The following is a 15,225-nucleotide window of genomic DNA, read 5'->3' as shown; positions in this document are numbered from 1 at the left end:
CTGATCCTTCAATTCTACCAATTTTGCTAGCGCCATTCGGTAAGGTACTTTGGAAATCAATGGTGTACCTGGAAGTAGATCAATAGGAAAATCTACCTCACAATCAAGTGGCAAACCTGGTAACTCATGTGGGAAAACATCTGTAAACTCATTTACTACAGGCGTGCTAGCAAGTTTCAATTCATTCTCTGTCATCTCCTTCACAACTGCCACAAACCCCTAACAACCACTCAACAATAGTCTTCTAGCCTAGATAGTTGAAACTAGTTGAGGCGAGGATTGCACTTACAATCCTACAAACTTGAATTTCGCTTTCCCCAGAGGTCTGAATATCACTTCTCGTGCTTAGCAATCTATGCTAGCAAAATTAGCTGCTAGCCAATCCATGCCAAAGATCACATTGAATCCATGCATATCTAGTACTATCAAATTAGTAGACAGAATTTCCCTTTGAACATCAATTGAACAATCCCGGGGTACCTTACTATATCTCACTACAGATCCAGTCGGTGTAGACACTAACAATTTAACGTCTAATGGTTGTCTTTTAGCCTCACATAATTTAACACACCCCGAAGACACGAACAAGTGTGTAGCTTCTGAATCAAACAATGCAATAACTTTAAAAGAAAGCATAACAACCATACCTGTGACCGCGTCACCCGCTGTCTCAGCGTCACCCGGCGCCAACGTAAACACTCTGGCTGGAGTCGTATTCCTCTACTAGCCCCTACGTGGCGCCTGATAACCTCCCCGGTATGGTATGGGAGCTGAAACTGCATCTGGTGGTGTAGGGCAGTCTCGCACCATGTGCCCCGATCTATTACAGCGGTAGTAGACAACTCCACCTGCTCGACACTCTCCCCAGTGTCTCCTCCCACAAGTTTGACAGATTGGAGGACCCTGCCCTGCCTGCACCTCGTGTCCCCCCATCTCCTGCCTCCGCCCTCTGCCATGATTACCTCTCCTCCATTGATTCTGTCTAGGACCCTGCTAGTAGCCCGTAGATGCAAATCTCTTCCTTTGTCCCTGCTCTTCTGCATCGAGATGCTCACCAATCTCTGCCAAGTCTGCCCTGTTGACTAATTCAGTAAAGTTCTGGATCCATAGCACCACTTGCTTAAATATACTTTGCCTCAAGCCTCTCTCAAACTACCTCGCTTTCTTCACTTCATCAGGGACAATAGACGGGGCGAAACGAAAGAGCTCAACAAAACGCGCCGCATACTACTGGACAGATAGCTGTCCCTGCTTCAGACTCGGGAACTCTTCTACTTTAGCCTCCCTAATAGTAGCTAGAAAATATCTATCGAAGAACAATTCTTTAAACCAGTCCCATGTCATGGCTATCGAAGTCGCCCTCTGCTGCTCCAGTAGTCTCATCGCAGTCCACCATCTCTCGGCCTCTTTTGCAGTCTATAGGTAGCGAAAAGGACCCTCTGTTCCTCAGTATACTGCAATACAGCCAATACTTTCTTGGTCTCATGCATCCAGTTCTCAGCGGTTGTAGGATCAACTCCACCTGAGAATGCCAAAGGATTCATCTTCGAAAACTTCTCTATGGTGCACCCATGGCCTGCAAATGGACCACCCTGTTCCCTCGAGCTCCTAGCGATCTCAGTCATAACTTGCTGAGCCACGCTACGTAATACCACGTCAGAGTTGGTCCCAGCTGCACCTGATGGCCCTACTCCATCACTGCCACTCGCATGGGCACTACTTCCTCCTAGATCCATTCTGAAAAATAACAATTGCAACTCAGTAATCCTATCTTTATAATTTACTCGTTTAACCTAGCCTTTTATCTCAATACTCTCAACTAATTTCTAATCCCCAGTCCTACATTCTAAGAACACAACTCGACAATAGCTTACTATGGTTTTCCTGAAATCGTCACCCCAGGAAAAGCATAGAAACTACCACGGAAATCTTGCCTCTAGACTGTAGAACAACTTTAAATCATTTTCTATACTCTGGTATTGTTTTCGCTACAATCTAAAGTCTACAGAACTTAACAACCTAGGCTTTGATACCAAACTATGACGACTTGCTTAATTTCCTCATTTTTTTTATAGAATAAAATCAATATCACAAAATTCAGCAGATCATAATCCACTTGGACCCGTGGGTGCCAGGGATACATCAGAAACACAATGTGGAAGCCTAAGCAGTAGGAAACATACAATCATATACATCTCATTATACCATACATCACAATACCAGAGTTACTATAACCACTGTATTTATGTACACACAGTACACAACCCAAAAGATATCTTAGGGTCATCCCACAAAATATATCCGACGCTATCAAAACACTTACCCTTCTGGAAAGGTAGATCAATCGTACTAGATCAGCGGAGCTTTACCCACTCTCCTATCAGGGGCTCCTAAAATGTTTATGAAATTCAGGGTGAGACACTTCTCAATAAGGAAAATAAACTAACACTAGTGTGTGACAACATGAGAATCTTGTGGTATACATATAATTATAAACATAACTAGTAAAACTGTATATATATCATTTCTGGGAAAAACATGTATAATCAAAACATGACAGAACATAATGGTTTCCATAGCATAATTCATCTCATATAAATAATAATACAAAAACAATCCCGGTAGGTTAGTTGACTATTGTCATGTATTACCCCCACATAACTGGGTTGTGCGACCCGAAAGCAGGACCTGACAATGGTTGGCCGACCACTGCCAAGTCAAGAGTAGAGTTTGCAAGTTTGATGGATCTGCCAGACCTGGTCCGTACACCAGGGGCACTCACACACTTCTTAAAAACCACATCGACCATCCAATCTCGTACCACTCCGTACAGCAGCGTTAACACAAATATCATAATCATGATGACCATGGACACATAGCAACGGTACCATGCAAATGCTAGCCTAGACCAAGCCAACCAGGTTCTGATATCATATAACATATACTGAAACTGTGATACATAGATATTTCATATCATTAATTATCAAATCAATCATATCATTTTGCATATATACGTATAACATGTATTTCACATTTTACCATAGCTTGGCCCGTATGCCGACAAATCATATCCATAGCTCAGTTCGTACGCCTACAAATCATATACATAGCTCAGCCCGTACGCTGGCAAATCATTTCCATAGCTCTGCCCGTACGTTGGCAAATCATATACATAGCTTAGCCCGTACGTTGGAAAATATGTCAAAATCTCGGCTCATATGCTGGTTTTCCTTTATAAAAATCCGTATCATTAACACATTCCCAGAAAACAATTTTTCATTATAATTTCCACTCATGCCACACGAAATAGGTTTTTCATATTTCTAACATATCATCATTTTCAGCAGTATTCCAAATATAAATTATATATAAATATATTTATTTCCTTAAAATCAAACGCTATAATATTATACATATTTTTCATAAAATACTAACTTAGTTTATCCCCTTACCTGAGTCCTGAAAAGCCCCTAAGAGAAATACTCCTTCACTCGCAGGGTTCCCTGTTCAACACCCTGAAAACAACATTCCTCAGAACTAAAGTTCAGTATTACTACACGTACAACACTTTCTACAACTGTCAAATAACCAAATACTGAATAGAAAGTCTTACCCTGAATTTGGGATGGTTTCCAACTCAGCCCCACCGACGATCCGCTTTGGCAGATTTGTAGAGAACTTTCCCAAGAGCATCGTGGTGGCTTTAGATTGTCGAACCAGCAAAAATTCAACCCAAAAACTTAGAGAGAAGGAGGAGAAACTGAAGGATGAGAAAGACAGAGATTCTGCGCAGAAAATTTCGGCCAAAAATGGAATTTAGGCCTATTTAAATTGTGGCCTTCGTCGATGAGCCACGTCATCTCGTCGACGAGGCCAAGAAGAAGACTCGTCGACGAACCTTAACCCTTGTCGACGAATTTCAGACTTCCAAAATCCTCTCTCGGTATCTTCTCATTAACGAGACGGAACTTCATCGATAAGATCCTAAAGGACCCCTATCGACGAAACCCCTGTGTTTGTTGACAAGGCCTGGAGAATTTCTTGGGATTATCCCATCCAAAATGCAACGTCGTCGATGAACGCGAAGACGAAGTCGGATGCCTCATTTTGTTCCTATTTCTATTTTCCTTTCTTTTTATTATTTAAATACCATTATTTCTCTCAGGTTACTACAAGTTTGATGAGGATGATAAGGCTTTGATGCTATTAAATTCTTTACCCTCGACTCATACCTACAAAAATCTTGTGACCACTCTTACGTGGGGAAAAGAAACTCTTGATCTAAAAGAGGTAACAAGTGTCCTATTAAATTTTCATCAAAAGTTGAAGATATGTGATGAAAGAGAAGGACTTGTAGTAAAAGGTAGCAATGAGCAAGGCAAAGGAAAGTTTAAGAATGAGTCTAATCAGAAATCCCGAAATCAATCTACGAAGAAGAAGGAAATTTGGTGTTATAAATGTGGTAAAAAGGGGCATGTGAAACCAGAGTGTCCGGATTGGAAGAAGGGAAATGCTGAAAAGCATGAGGGGATTTCAAAATCTATGAATATTGTTCTAGAAGAAGATTTAGTAGATGGAGATGTTCTATCAGTTTCAGCGAAGTTAGATAATCTAACGAACTCTTGGATACTTGACTCAGCATGCTCTTATCACATGATTCCGAGCAAGGAGTGGTTCAGCACTTACAGGTTAGTGAATTCTGGATCAATTCTTATGGGTAATGATTCTTCTTGCACGATTGTTGGCAGAGGAAATGAAAAGATAAAAATGTTTGATGGTGTTGTAAGAACATTGTGTAATGTAAGACATATACCTGAGTTGAGAAAGAGTTTGATATCTCTTGACACTTTGGATTGTAATGGCTTCAATTACAAGTCCAAAGGTAGATTCTTGACGGTATGGAAAGGTAATCTGACTGTAATGAAAGGGCAAAAACTAGATGGGAATATTTACACATTGCAGGGAACTACCATTGTAGGTGAAGTTGCAATTGTGGATGCTGAATCAGATGAGACCGTCTTGTGACATATGCGCCTTGCGTATATAGGGGAACATGGCATGAAAGAACTACACAAAAGGAAACTCTTGAAGGGCTTGAAATCATGTCAACTATAATTTTTCAGGATATGTGTTCTTAGAAAACAAAATAAGGCAAAGTTTAGATCAGCTATTCACAAGACAAAGGGTATTTTTGACTATGTACATTCAGATGTTTAGGGTCCAGTTAGAGTTGCATCAAAGGGTGGACATGTGTATTATGTGAGTTTCATTAATGATTACTCACGGAAGGTCTAGGTTTACTTTATGCGTCACAAAACAAGTACGTTTGCCAAGTTTAAGATTTGGAAGGCTGAAGTGGAGAACCAGACGGGAAGGAGAATCAAATGTTTAAGGTCGGATAATGGGACCGAGTACGCTGATTCTCGGTTTATGGAATTTTGTGCAGAGCACAACATCAAAAGAAATTTTACAGTTCGTCGGACACCTTAACAAAATGGTGTGGCAGAATGGATGAACTGGACTCTTGTTGATAGGGCTTGGTATCTCAGATTGAATGTAGGGCTACCGAAGAACTTCTGGGTGGAGGCGGTTAGTATGACTTGTTTTTTGGTAAACCGATCACAAAAGGCATCACTAGCGGGTAACGTGGCGGAAGAAGTTTGGACAGGAAATGCAGTAGATTATTCTGAATTGAAAGTATTCAGGTGTCCAACCTATGTCCACATGTCTAGTGAGGAGAGGTCTAAGCTTGACCCAAAATCTTATCGTTGCATTTTTTTAGGGTATCCAATAGGTGTAAATGGGTACAAGCTATGAGATCTAGTGGCAAACAAGGTGGTGATCAGTAGGGATGTAGTCTTTGATGAGAAGGCTATGGTGAAGCGTACTCAAGAATGTGATAAACAGAAACAAGAGCTAGAAAGTTGAGGCAGTGATGAACATATTGTGCAGGTGGAGTTGGAAGCTCGAGGCAACGGAAATAATCATGGTCCTGTGGTTGCAGGGAACTCTAGCTTAGAAAGCCAACAAGTCGATGATATTCCATTAATAGGATCTAGACGCACTATTCGGCCTCTGCCAAGGTATGAGTTTGAAGAGTTAGTGTCTTATACTTTTCTTACTAGTTGCAATGATCTAACTACATTTCAAGAGGCAGTGCATGGCTAGGAAAAAGATAGATGGATGGGAGCAATGATTGAGGAAATGGAGTCACTACGTAAAAATCAAACTTGGGAGTTGGTGGAGCTTCCAAATGGGAAGAGATCGATTGGGTGCAAATGGGTGTATAGGAAGAAGGAGGCAATATCAGAAAAGGAATGTGAGAAGTTCAAGGCGAATGTAAAAGGATACTCACAGAAGAAGGGGATAGATTCTAATGAGATATTTTCTTCAATGGTCCGACATACTTCCGTCAGAGTTGTGTTGGGGTTAGTAACTCATTATGATCTACATTTGGAACAAATGGATGTGAAGATGACATTTCTTCACGGTGACTTAGAGGAACAAATCTATATGGTATAACTAGAGGGATTCATTGAATCGGGAAAGGAAAATTTAGTTTGCAGGTTGAAGAAATCTCTTTATGGGCTGAAACAGTTTCCAAGGCAATGGTATAACTGTTTGATTCCTATATGATAAAAATTGGCTACAAACGACGTGAGTATGATTGCTGCGTATATGTGAATAATCTTGATGATGGCTCACTTATTTTCTTGTTATTGTATCTCGATGATATGTTGATAGCTGTAAGAGAATTAACTAAGGTGAATCAGTTAAAGGACTTGTTGTATAAGGAATTTGACATGAAGGATCTTGGTTCAGTTAAGAAAATACTTGTGATGGAGATTCACCAAGATAGGATTGCAGGGAGATTATGGCTATCTCAGGGCGGTTATGTGCAGAAGGTGTTGGAGAGGTTTAGCATGACTGATGCAAGACTGGTGTGTACACCTTTAGCGAATCATTTCAAGTTGTCTACTGCAGATTGCCCAAGTTCGAATGAGGAAATCCGGGACATATCAAAGGTTTCCTATGCTAGTGTTGTAGGGAGTTTAATGTATGTCATGGTATGTATAAGACCAGATTTAACTCATGCAGTGAGTATGGTGAGCAAGTTTCTCTCTAATACAGGAAGACAACATTAGGAAGCTGTAAAATGGATACTCAAATACTTGCGGGGTACAGCAGATTATGGAATCATGTTCGGTAAGTAACAGGGTTGCCCTTCAGTTATGGGGTTTGTCAACGTAGATTATGCTGGAGATATGAATGACAGAAGGTCTACAACGGAATATGTGTTTATCTTTATAGGAGGACCAGTATGTTGGAGATCCATGGTATAGTCTTTGGTAACATTGTCCATGATTGAGGCAGAATATATGATAGTTGCCAAAACTACAAAGGAGGCCTTATGGCTTACTGATTTAGTCAGAGAGCTGGGGTTACAGAAAGATGGTGTGGTGTTGCATTGTGATAGTTAGAGTGTCATTTACTTGGCAAAGAATCAGATATACCATGCTAGGACCAAGCACATTGATGTGAGGTTCCACAGAGTTCGGGAATTGATTGCTTCGGGTGAACTTGTGTTGGAGAAAGTTCACACGTCTGAAAATGTAGCGGATATTCTAACGAAATCAGTTACTTCTGAAAAGTTCCAAGTATTGCTTGGACTTACTCCATGTTTTTAAGTAATAAAAGAGAGACAAGCCCAAACATAGCGTTTTCAAGTTCAAGGTGGAGCATATCATGTTTTCCAAAACTCTCCTAAGGGGCATATAATCGCCAAGGTGGAGATTGTTATTTGTGGCTCTTATACTTCTATTTTGATAAGCAAATAAGGAAGAAAGAAAAACATGAAGGGGGCAGCACAGCAGGCCTCGTCGATGAAGGCCATGTGTTTGTCGACGAGGGGACAACAAAGGTTCGTCAACGAAAGCTCTGAAGTTCATCGATGAATAATTACCGAAAGCAAGAAATTTCAGACTTCTGGCATCGTCGACGAAAGCCTTGTATTCGTCGACAAAGGTTATTCTTGGTCTCGTCGACGAAGCTCTGTGTTCATCGACGAGAGGCACCTGGACTGCGGTAGTTTCTTCAGAAATTTGAATTTTTAAACGCTGGGTGGCTGGGAAAACGAGGGAAACCTCCAAGGAACATCTATATATGTCATCTGGGCATATTTTGAGGTGTGGAGTGATCATTTGAGAAGTGTATTATGTACATTTTGATTTCCAAAATAAAATTTGTGTGTCATTACTTCCGTGAATGTAAGCTTTGCCGAACCACGTAAATCTTCGTGTTGATCTTGTTCTGATTGTGTGTTATTTACATTTACTTATTATTTATTCCGCTGTGCATCTTTATTATTCAATCCATATTACAGCATAATGCATATTAGTGCACCCACTGTTTTTAATGAGTTAGGCTTCACCTGGAAACCAGGCCTCATGATCTTAGAGAAGTGTCTGGTAATGGTAAGCTTCCTAGCCATCCGTGAAGCAGACGTGATGAATCCTATATGGGATTTGAAGAATTGTTTTCCCATTCCATGATCGGATACAACCCAGGCTTTGTGAGGCATATTACTACACCCACTGTTTTTAATGCGTTAGGTTTCAACGCGGGCCAAAAGTTGCAGACATGACCCTTCGACCTCCCCCTAAAAAGGAATAAAATAAAAATGGAAAAGCACTCTATCGCGTCATTATTATTTTATTTTTGCTCACATCAGCAAAATGCGTTTTCCAGGATTTCTTAAATTCAATAAACGAGAGGAAGAAAATGAGGGGAGAAACCACAATTGTTTAGGAGTTGAATTTGGATTTATGTAAATCTAGATTAAATATAACATAAATTTATATTATATTTTATTTAAATTCATCCAAATATGAAATTCATGCTCCAAAATACAACATACAAGTTCTTTAAAGGCTAGTTAAATTTGACTTCACTTCTGAAGTTTTAATTTCAATTGTAATATCTCCAAAACAGACTTGTATCAGTCTGAATATTCAGTGGACAGCAAATCTGTGAAAATATAAAGAAGTGTATAATTTATCCTTAAAAGGAAACCATCTTTAGGGGGGAAAAAACACCATTGCGCCTAAAGCTGCTCATTAAGACAATGAAAGAATTCACGGCTACTAATTTTTAATTGGTGGCGCATACTGGATTTACTAATCCCAGGACCATCACAATGGCTGCAAATTAACTGAAATCAACGGAGGCATAGGCACATCATGAGGCGCAGAAAGAAACAGATCTGCTGTGTACTTGTGTGAAATCAGGCAGCATAACTCTATATATATATATATATATATATATATATTGCAAGGAACAGAAGGTACACAGAAGAAACGAAACATTCATTTTCTCTTCCCTGAGACAAAAAAAAATAAATTCAAGAATAGTGGAAGCTGTCTCAAACCATTCCCATTCTGCATTTTTCAAGTGACTTCCTTGCCTAATATAAGTATCTAGAACAAACTCTACAAGAAAAAATAAGTTCAGAGAAATAATAACAAGAACAAACAAAGTCATCTGCTCGCAGGGGAAAAGCTCCCGAGCTAGAGCCAAAAAACAGACCACACAAAACCATATTCTGTACTCTTTCATGTCTGTTTAAGCACCCCCCAGCACTTCCACATCTCAAATTCAGTATTAAGCTCCTGCATTCGGAAGTAACAAAGGAGGCATCACTTCCACACAATTGAGTATATGCAGGCTTCCAGGGAATTGCAAAAGACATTGGCAGAGTCTGTTCTCGTATAAACAAATACATCCACACATGCCTCCAATTTCTATATTTCTGAACCCTCTGGGACCGTGGATAATCCATCTCCTAAAACAAATGATGGGTCAAGGAACTTAGCCACGAAAGCCCACATCTTATAAACATCTTCAAAGTTCGTTAGAAAACCAAGTGATGCTGTAACAACTTCAACTCGAAAGAACATGCTTTCACCTTGGCAGCCATTAGCCATTGGCTTGCAAAGGCCTGTATCTTCCAAATCTAATGTCCCACGTTGATTTTTTGGGCCATCCACTACCCTTATGTGACTAAGGATACCAACTCCAAGAGATATACCATTTTTTTCGGCCAACTTTTGAACAACTTCTGGGTGAACTAGCCCTCCTCCACTGCTATCTCTCACATTAAAAGCAACAGCAGCACCCCTTTCATACTTAATCTTAGGGCCATATATTTGCACAAGAGGCACCCCCATGCCCTCATCTGAACCAGGTAACCGGAGTTGTAGTAATGAGGTAACAAGCCAATTGATCAAATAGCGCAGTCTAAGGGTAGTTTTGTTCAGTCCCAACATATTAATGTGATCAAGATGACGGCAAATTAACTCAGGCTCCCTCCTGCCCCAGTCTTGCCCATCTCCATATTCCCCATCACTCATGGACTCATCATCACCAAAGGTAGTCACAGAAACTTCTCCAGGCTCCAATAAGTTGTTCAAGTTTTCTTTGCGGCTGTCTTCCATGCTAAAAGATACTCTGCGACCCATGCTTGCAACTTGATCACCCTCTTCCAAACCGAAAAATCTACCACCTGCAAATCTAGTCCTTTCTCTCTGTCCCAACAATCTAAACTCACCTTCTGTCTCTCTCCTTATAGCACTTCCTTTTGTTTCCTGGCAAATTTCAGAAGTTGAGGCATTCTCAAGGTTTCTGTGCTGAATGCCCGCATTCTTGTTCTTGGGTGCATATCCATTTACATGAGACCTTGACTTAGAATTAGAAAGCATCAGTTCTTCTTTAATTTCGGACTCTTCTTGGATCTCCCCAACATGCTGGAAATCTGCATAGTCTTCTCCATCTTTTGAGGTTGGATCTGTTTCTGCAAACTGTTCTTCAGGAGTCTCCTTAACACGGTCCAGCTCCTGTGACACTGATAACACAGCTGCGTCAAAAGATAACACAGGATCTTCATGCAGTCTGGAGTTTACCAATCTGTCATCATAAATGGGACTCTTGGATATCTTCGGTGCTGGTTTTGGAGAGAGAAGCTTACTGTTTCTCCTTCCAGAAAACCATGATGGAGGTAAGGGTGAGCCTATTTTCTGTTTGGTCAATTGTCCAGAATTATCAGATCCAAATGGACTTTGCCCCAAATCAATCCAGTATGAGTTGTCCGATGATTCATCCTCACTGAAAATTGGGCTTTTCATGACCTCTCCAACCGAAATGCTCTCAGCTTCCTCAAATATGGTGCTTGCACCATCTCTGTCCGAACTGTTATCTTGATCCATATCGGTTTCAAAGACATCCCTGATCTGATTGGAAGTAAAAACACCTGAAAAAGCAGGTAATTGGGATCCTGCTTGAGTTTCAGCCATTAATTCTTCATTACCATTGATGGCATCATCTTCAATCCTGACCAGTCCATCAAGACCATCCACAGAATCACTCAAGTACTGGGGGAAAACAGGAAGGATCCTCACCATTCCAGAACCAGTCCGCCCACCCTGGCTTTGCAGGCTCCCCATCACAGATTTCTTGATCAATAGGCATCCAAATCCTGTTGGATCAGACCCAAATACTCTGTAAAATGATGTAATAATGAAATCTGGCCGGAATAAGGACAACCCAAGGGAGTCCATGTCCTTGGGGCCCAGTGACCCAGCATCAAGCAAAACATGCCAATTGTTTTGCTGAGCTAGAGCCATCCACTGATAAGAATACTTGGCCCCAGAAACCCTGGATTGAACAGGAAACACAAAAAGCCCAACTGCAGAATCTTTCTTTCTCCTTTTCTTGTGTGAAATTTGCTTTCTCAGCTCCCTGGAGCAGAGTTTCAGAGTTGGCCATTTAAACCAGGCATTGTAAACCTTAGCACCTTTGTCTTTGGCACCCTGAGCCATCCAATTTACAGACTGACTCTCATGATCAAACATGGTCAACAACCTTTTATTCGTTTCAAAAGGATAAGACTCTGCTAGCAATTTAAAAGCAGATCCTCTACTAACAGTAAAGACAAGCCCATACTCATTTTCAGGAATGTTCAAGTAATCCATAATCCTAGTCTTGATATCATGTTCTACGGTACCTTTCTCAGCACCTCCGTAGAGGGCATGGTTGCTCAAATTTGCAGTTATCTCTGACAAGCTAAATGCTGACGATTCCCAGTACTGCTGAGTTTGAAGGTAAGAAAATAGCCCAAAACCACAGTAATCAAGGCATACCTTTGCAAACATTTCTGAGAGGTGCTCATACTCGTCTGATCTCAATTGATCAATCTTCTCAGAAGACTGGAACTTTGGGTACATGGTCAGGAACTTGGAGAATGCATCGTGAAGATCAGGAATGGAGTCCTCCGAACAGAAGGTTCTGTCTGCAGCAAGAGCAGTGGCACGCAAGAATTCCTTCTGGGCATGGAGCCTAGCCAGAGATCTCGACCTTCCCAAGCTTCCCTCTTGATTTGCGGATTCAGAATCAATGTCTTGAGATTTTGCAAGAGACCCATCTTCAGATGCTTCTTCAAGAGCCTCCCTGAGCTTGTTCTCCTGCAATTGCCGGAGGATTGAGGGCTTTTGCTTGCCGTCTTCAGTTAAACCAGAACCATCTTTCTTCTTACTCTTCTTCTCAATGATTAAGGCAGCACACTGTGTAATAGGCTTCCATAGTGAGAGATGCATGAATGCTTCTCTTTTTTTCTCCCTACGCAATCAATCTGAAAGAAACCCAGAAAGCAAAACCAAGTTCAACCCAGAACCCCATACTTCATCTCATCTGACGACCCGAAATAAAGCAGATTCAATTTCAAAAACCCTAGGAGGTCTAAACAGAAAGCAAAAGTGTAACAGAGTTCCCCACAAATCGAATGTCTGCTTTACAAAATCAAAATCTCTAACCGTAGAAATTGAGAGGCATTCCAAACTTTTGCACTGAGGAGGAGCCTTTACTTTAATACCTGAAACATTCAAAACAATAGAAGCAGAGATTCTTCCATTACTACCCAGAACTTTAACTGGATCAGAGACGAACTCGGTCCAAAAGAAGAGAAAAGGAAAAAGAAAGAAAACAAAGAGAAAGATCTAATTAGGATCGAACCTCTAATGCGATCAGAGAAACCCGAACTTTAGCATCTCCTTCAAGGGCCCATAATTGAGAATTTCAATTCAAATGCTAACGCCCACCATCTGAAAAACAAAACCCAGAAATATGGAAAAAAAAAATTTATATTCACGACGAAACTCCGGCTTCGACTTCCAGTCGGCCACAGCAAAAATACAGCGCAGATACAAAAGAAAATTTAACCAAGACAAACGGAGAAAAGAAAAAGGCTTACAAGATCCAGAAACCCAACCCCATTCAAAGCCCTGATTGTGGTCAACGAAACCCTGGATAATACCCAATTGCCCAGTAAAAGTAAAACCCCGCCTTAAAATAATAGGAACAAGAAACGAACTATTCCAACCCCCCTGAATGCTTCAGAACGAAACCCCCAGTTCGTGAGAAGGGGAAAACATCCCCACTATGTGAACCCTAGAGATGAGCAAGAATGTAGAAGGAAGAAGCCCAATACAAATTCAAAATTTCGACAACAGAAAGTCCCAGATGAGAAAATCCAACAGCAAATCAAAACTCCCAACGAGATGAAAATAAATCCCAGAAAACTGAAGCAGCAGCAGCAGGCCCAACGACCCTTCTTGTAGTATAATTATCAGCACTCCCACCTAGTCCACTGCAGCCAAACAACTCTCTCTCTCTCTCTCTCTCTCTCTCTCTCATCAACAAATGGGATTACTTCCACCATAAAAGTAGAGGGTTGGAAGCCATAAATTCCACATTTACTACGAGGGTCTAAGCAAACATGTCTGCATTGAATGCTCTGCTCTTCCCCTCCCCACCATTATTACGCCTCTTTCCAGATTCCATAAACAACCTCCACTCCCTCTTCTAATTTCCTTCTCTGCCTTTCCCTTTCTTTTTTATTTCTTTTTAAAAAAAAAAAAAATAAGATAAAAAAGAAAGCTACATCAATCTCATCAATAGTCAATCCACTGCACATTACACTAGGAAGCGCAGAATGGACCACAAGAAACGCTCCCCTGCTATTAGCCAAACACGTAACTTTTTGGGGGAAAAAAAAGGAAGTCGTGGACCCTTTGACTTTGCTCTGATTGTTTATTTTTTTGGGAATTTGTTTTTTAACAAAAATCAAGTACGAAATTAATATGTCTGAATTGATTATAAATAATGAATAATAGAGTTAATTTTAGTTTTGCAGAAAGACAAATAGTAAGAACTTGTTAAGAAAGCATTCAAAACTCAAGATTTTTTTTTTTTTTTTTTACCATGGACTCATTTTTTTTAATTTTTGAGTTTTCTTACATCGAAAATTTTATTTTTAAAAATACTTAGGAAGGCATTTTGACAAAAATAAATTATGTTCTGTTTGCTATTGTGTAGCTTGGCTAATTTTTTTAATTAAAATAAAAATAGAAAAGAAATATTCAACAATATATAGGCAAAAAAGGCAATAATAAAAAATTAGAGATAAACTTTCTCTTACCAACTCCTCAACAATAAATAATAAGTGAAATAATTAATTATCAAAAATAAAAAAATATAAATTAATAAGACAAATCACAAAAAAAATCAATCACACAAATGCAAAAGAATACGAAAACTTGCGTGAAAAATTTTCGATTCATAAAAATTATTATGGAATAAAAGTTTGCATCATCCAAAAGTAGAAGTTCTTGTCGTAACCACAATATCACCTTTACATGGTTCTAAAGGATCATAAAATTGATAAAGTGAAAATGATGAGTCACGAATAACTATCTAAATAGAAAAATCTACCACTTTTACTTGGACATGAGTTCAACTTGAGCAATTCAAGACATCCAAGTAGATCGCTCTACATGTATAAATCATCTTCCGCACAAAAACAAGACATAACACAACCCAAAAGACAAGTTGGTACCTTTCAAAATTTAAAAGGAATAACATTTTTAACTTGTGTGTATTATTTTGTTTTGTATTAAGAAGGTACCTATAAAATGACCAATGGTAGCACTTCATGGCAACAAATATCCAACAATTTTGTGCGTCAATGGATGGACGGCTTTCATCCCCCAGATTTGGTATCGCACCATAGTGTCCAAAGCAGCGCGATGATGATTAGAATTCCCGGATTATAAAAAAAAAAAAAATTCAACAACTTAAGCTCTTTTTATTCTTTTAAAACGAGAATTGAGTTAGGTA

At 39.8% G+C, this 15,225-nt stretch overlaps 1 protein-coding gene across 2 annotated transcripts; it reads right to left on the bottom strand.

Annotated features, from left to right (window-relative positions):
- Nucleotides 1–9,344: 9,344 nt before the first annotated feature.
- Nucleotides 9,345–13,993, bottom strand: LOC131162006 (uncharacterized). Of its 2 annotated transcripts, XM_058118098.1 has the most exons (4): nt 13,301–13,993; nt 13,063–13,151; nt 12,864–12,922; nt 9,345–12,682 (listed from the first exon to the last, which is right to left on the bottom strand). In XM_058118098.1, exon 4 carries the CDS (start codon nt 12,645–12,647, stop codon nt 9,801–9,803), a length of 2,847 nt encoding a protein of 948 aa, XP_057974081.1. In that variant the 5' UTR covers nt 12,648–12,682; nt 12,864–12,922; nt 13,063–13,151; nt 13,301–13,993; the 3' UTR covers nt 9,345–9,800. The 2 variants fall into 2 exon arrangements, with proteins under 2 accessions (XP_057974081.1, XP_057974080.1); XM_058118097.1 differs by having other exon boundaries at nt 9,345–12,922.
- Nucleotides 13,994–15,225: the final 1,232 nt, after the last annotated feature.

Source organism: Malania oleifera, chromosome 8 (genome assembly GCF_029873635.1).
Source record: "Malania oleifera isolate guangnan ecotype guangnan chromosome 8, ASM2987363v1, whole genome shotgun sequence".
Classification (NCBI taxonomy): domain Eukaryota; kingdom Viridiplantae; phylum Streptophyta; class Magnoliopsida; order Santalales; family Ximeniaceae; genus Malania; species Malania oleifera.
This window is presented reverse-complemented; position numbering and strand designations above follow the sequence as displayed.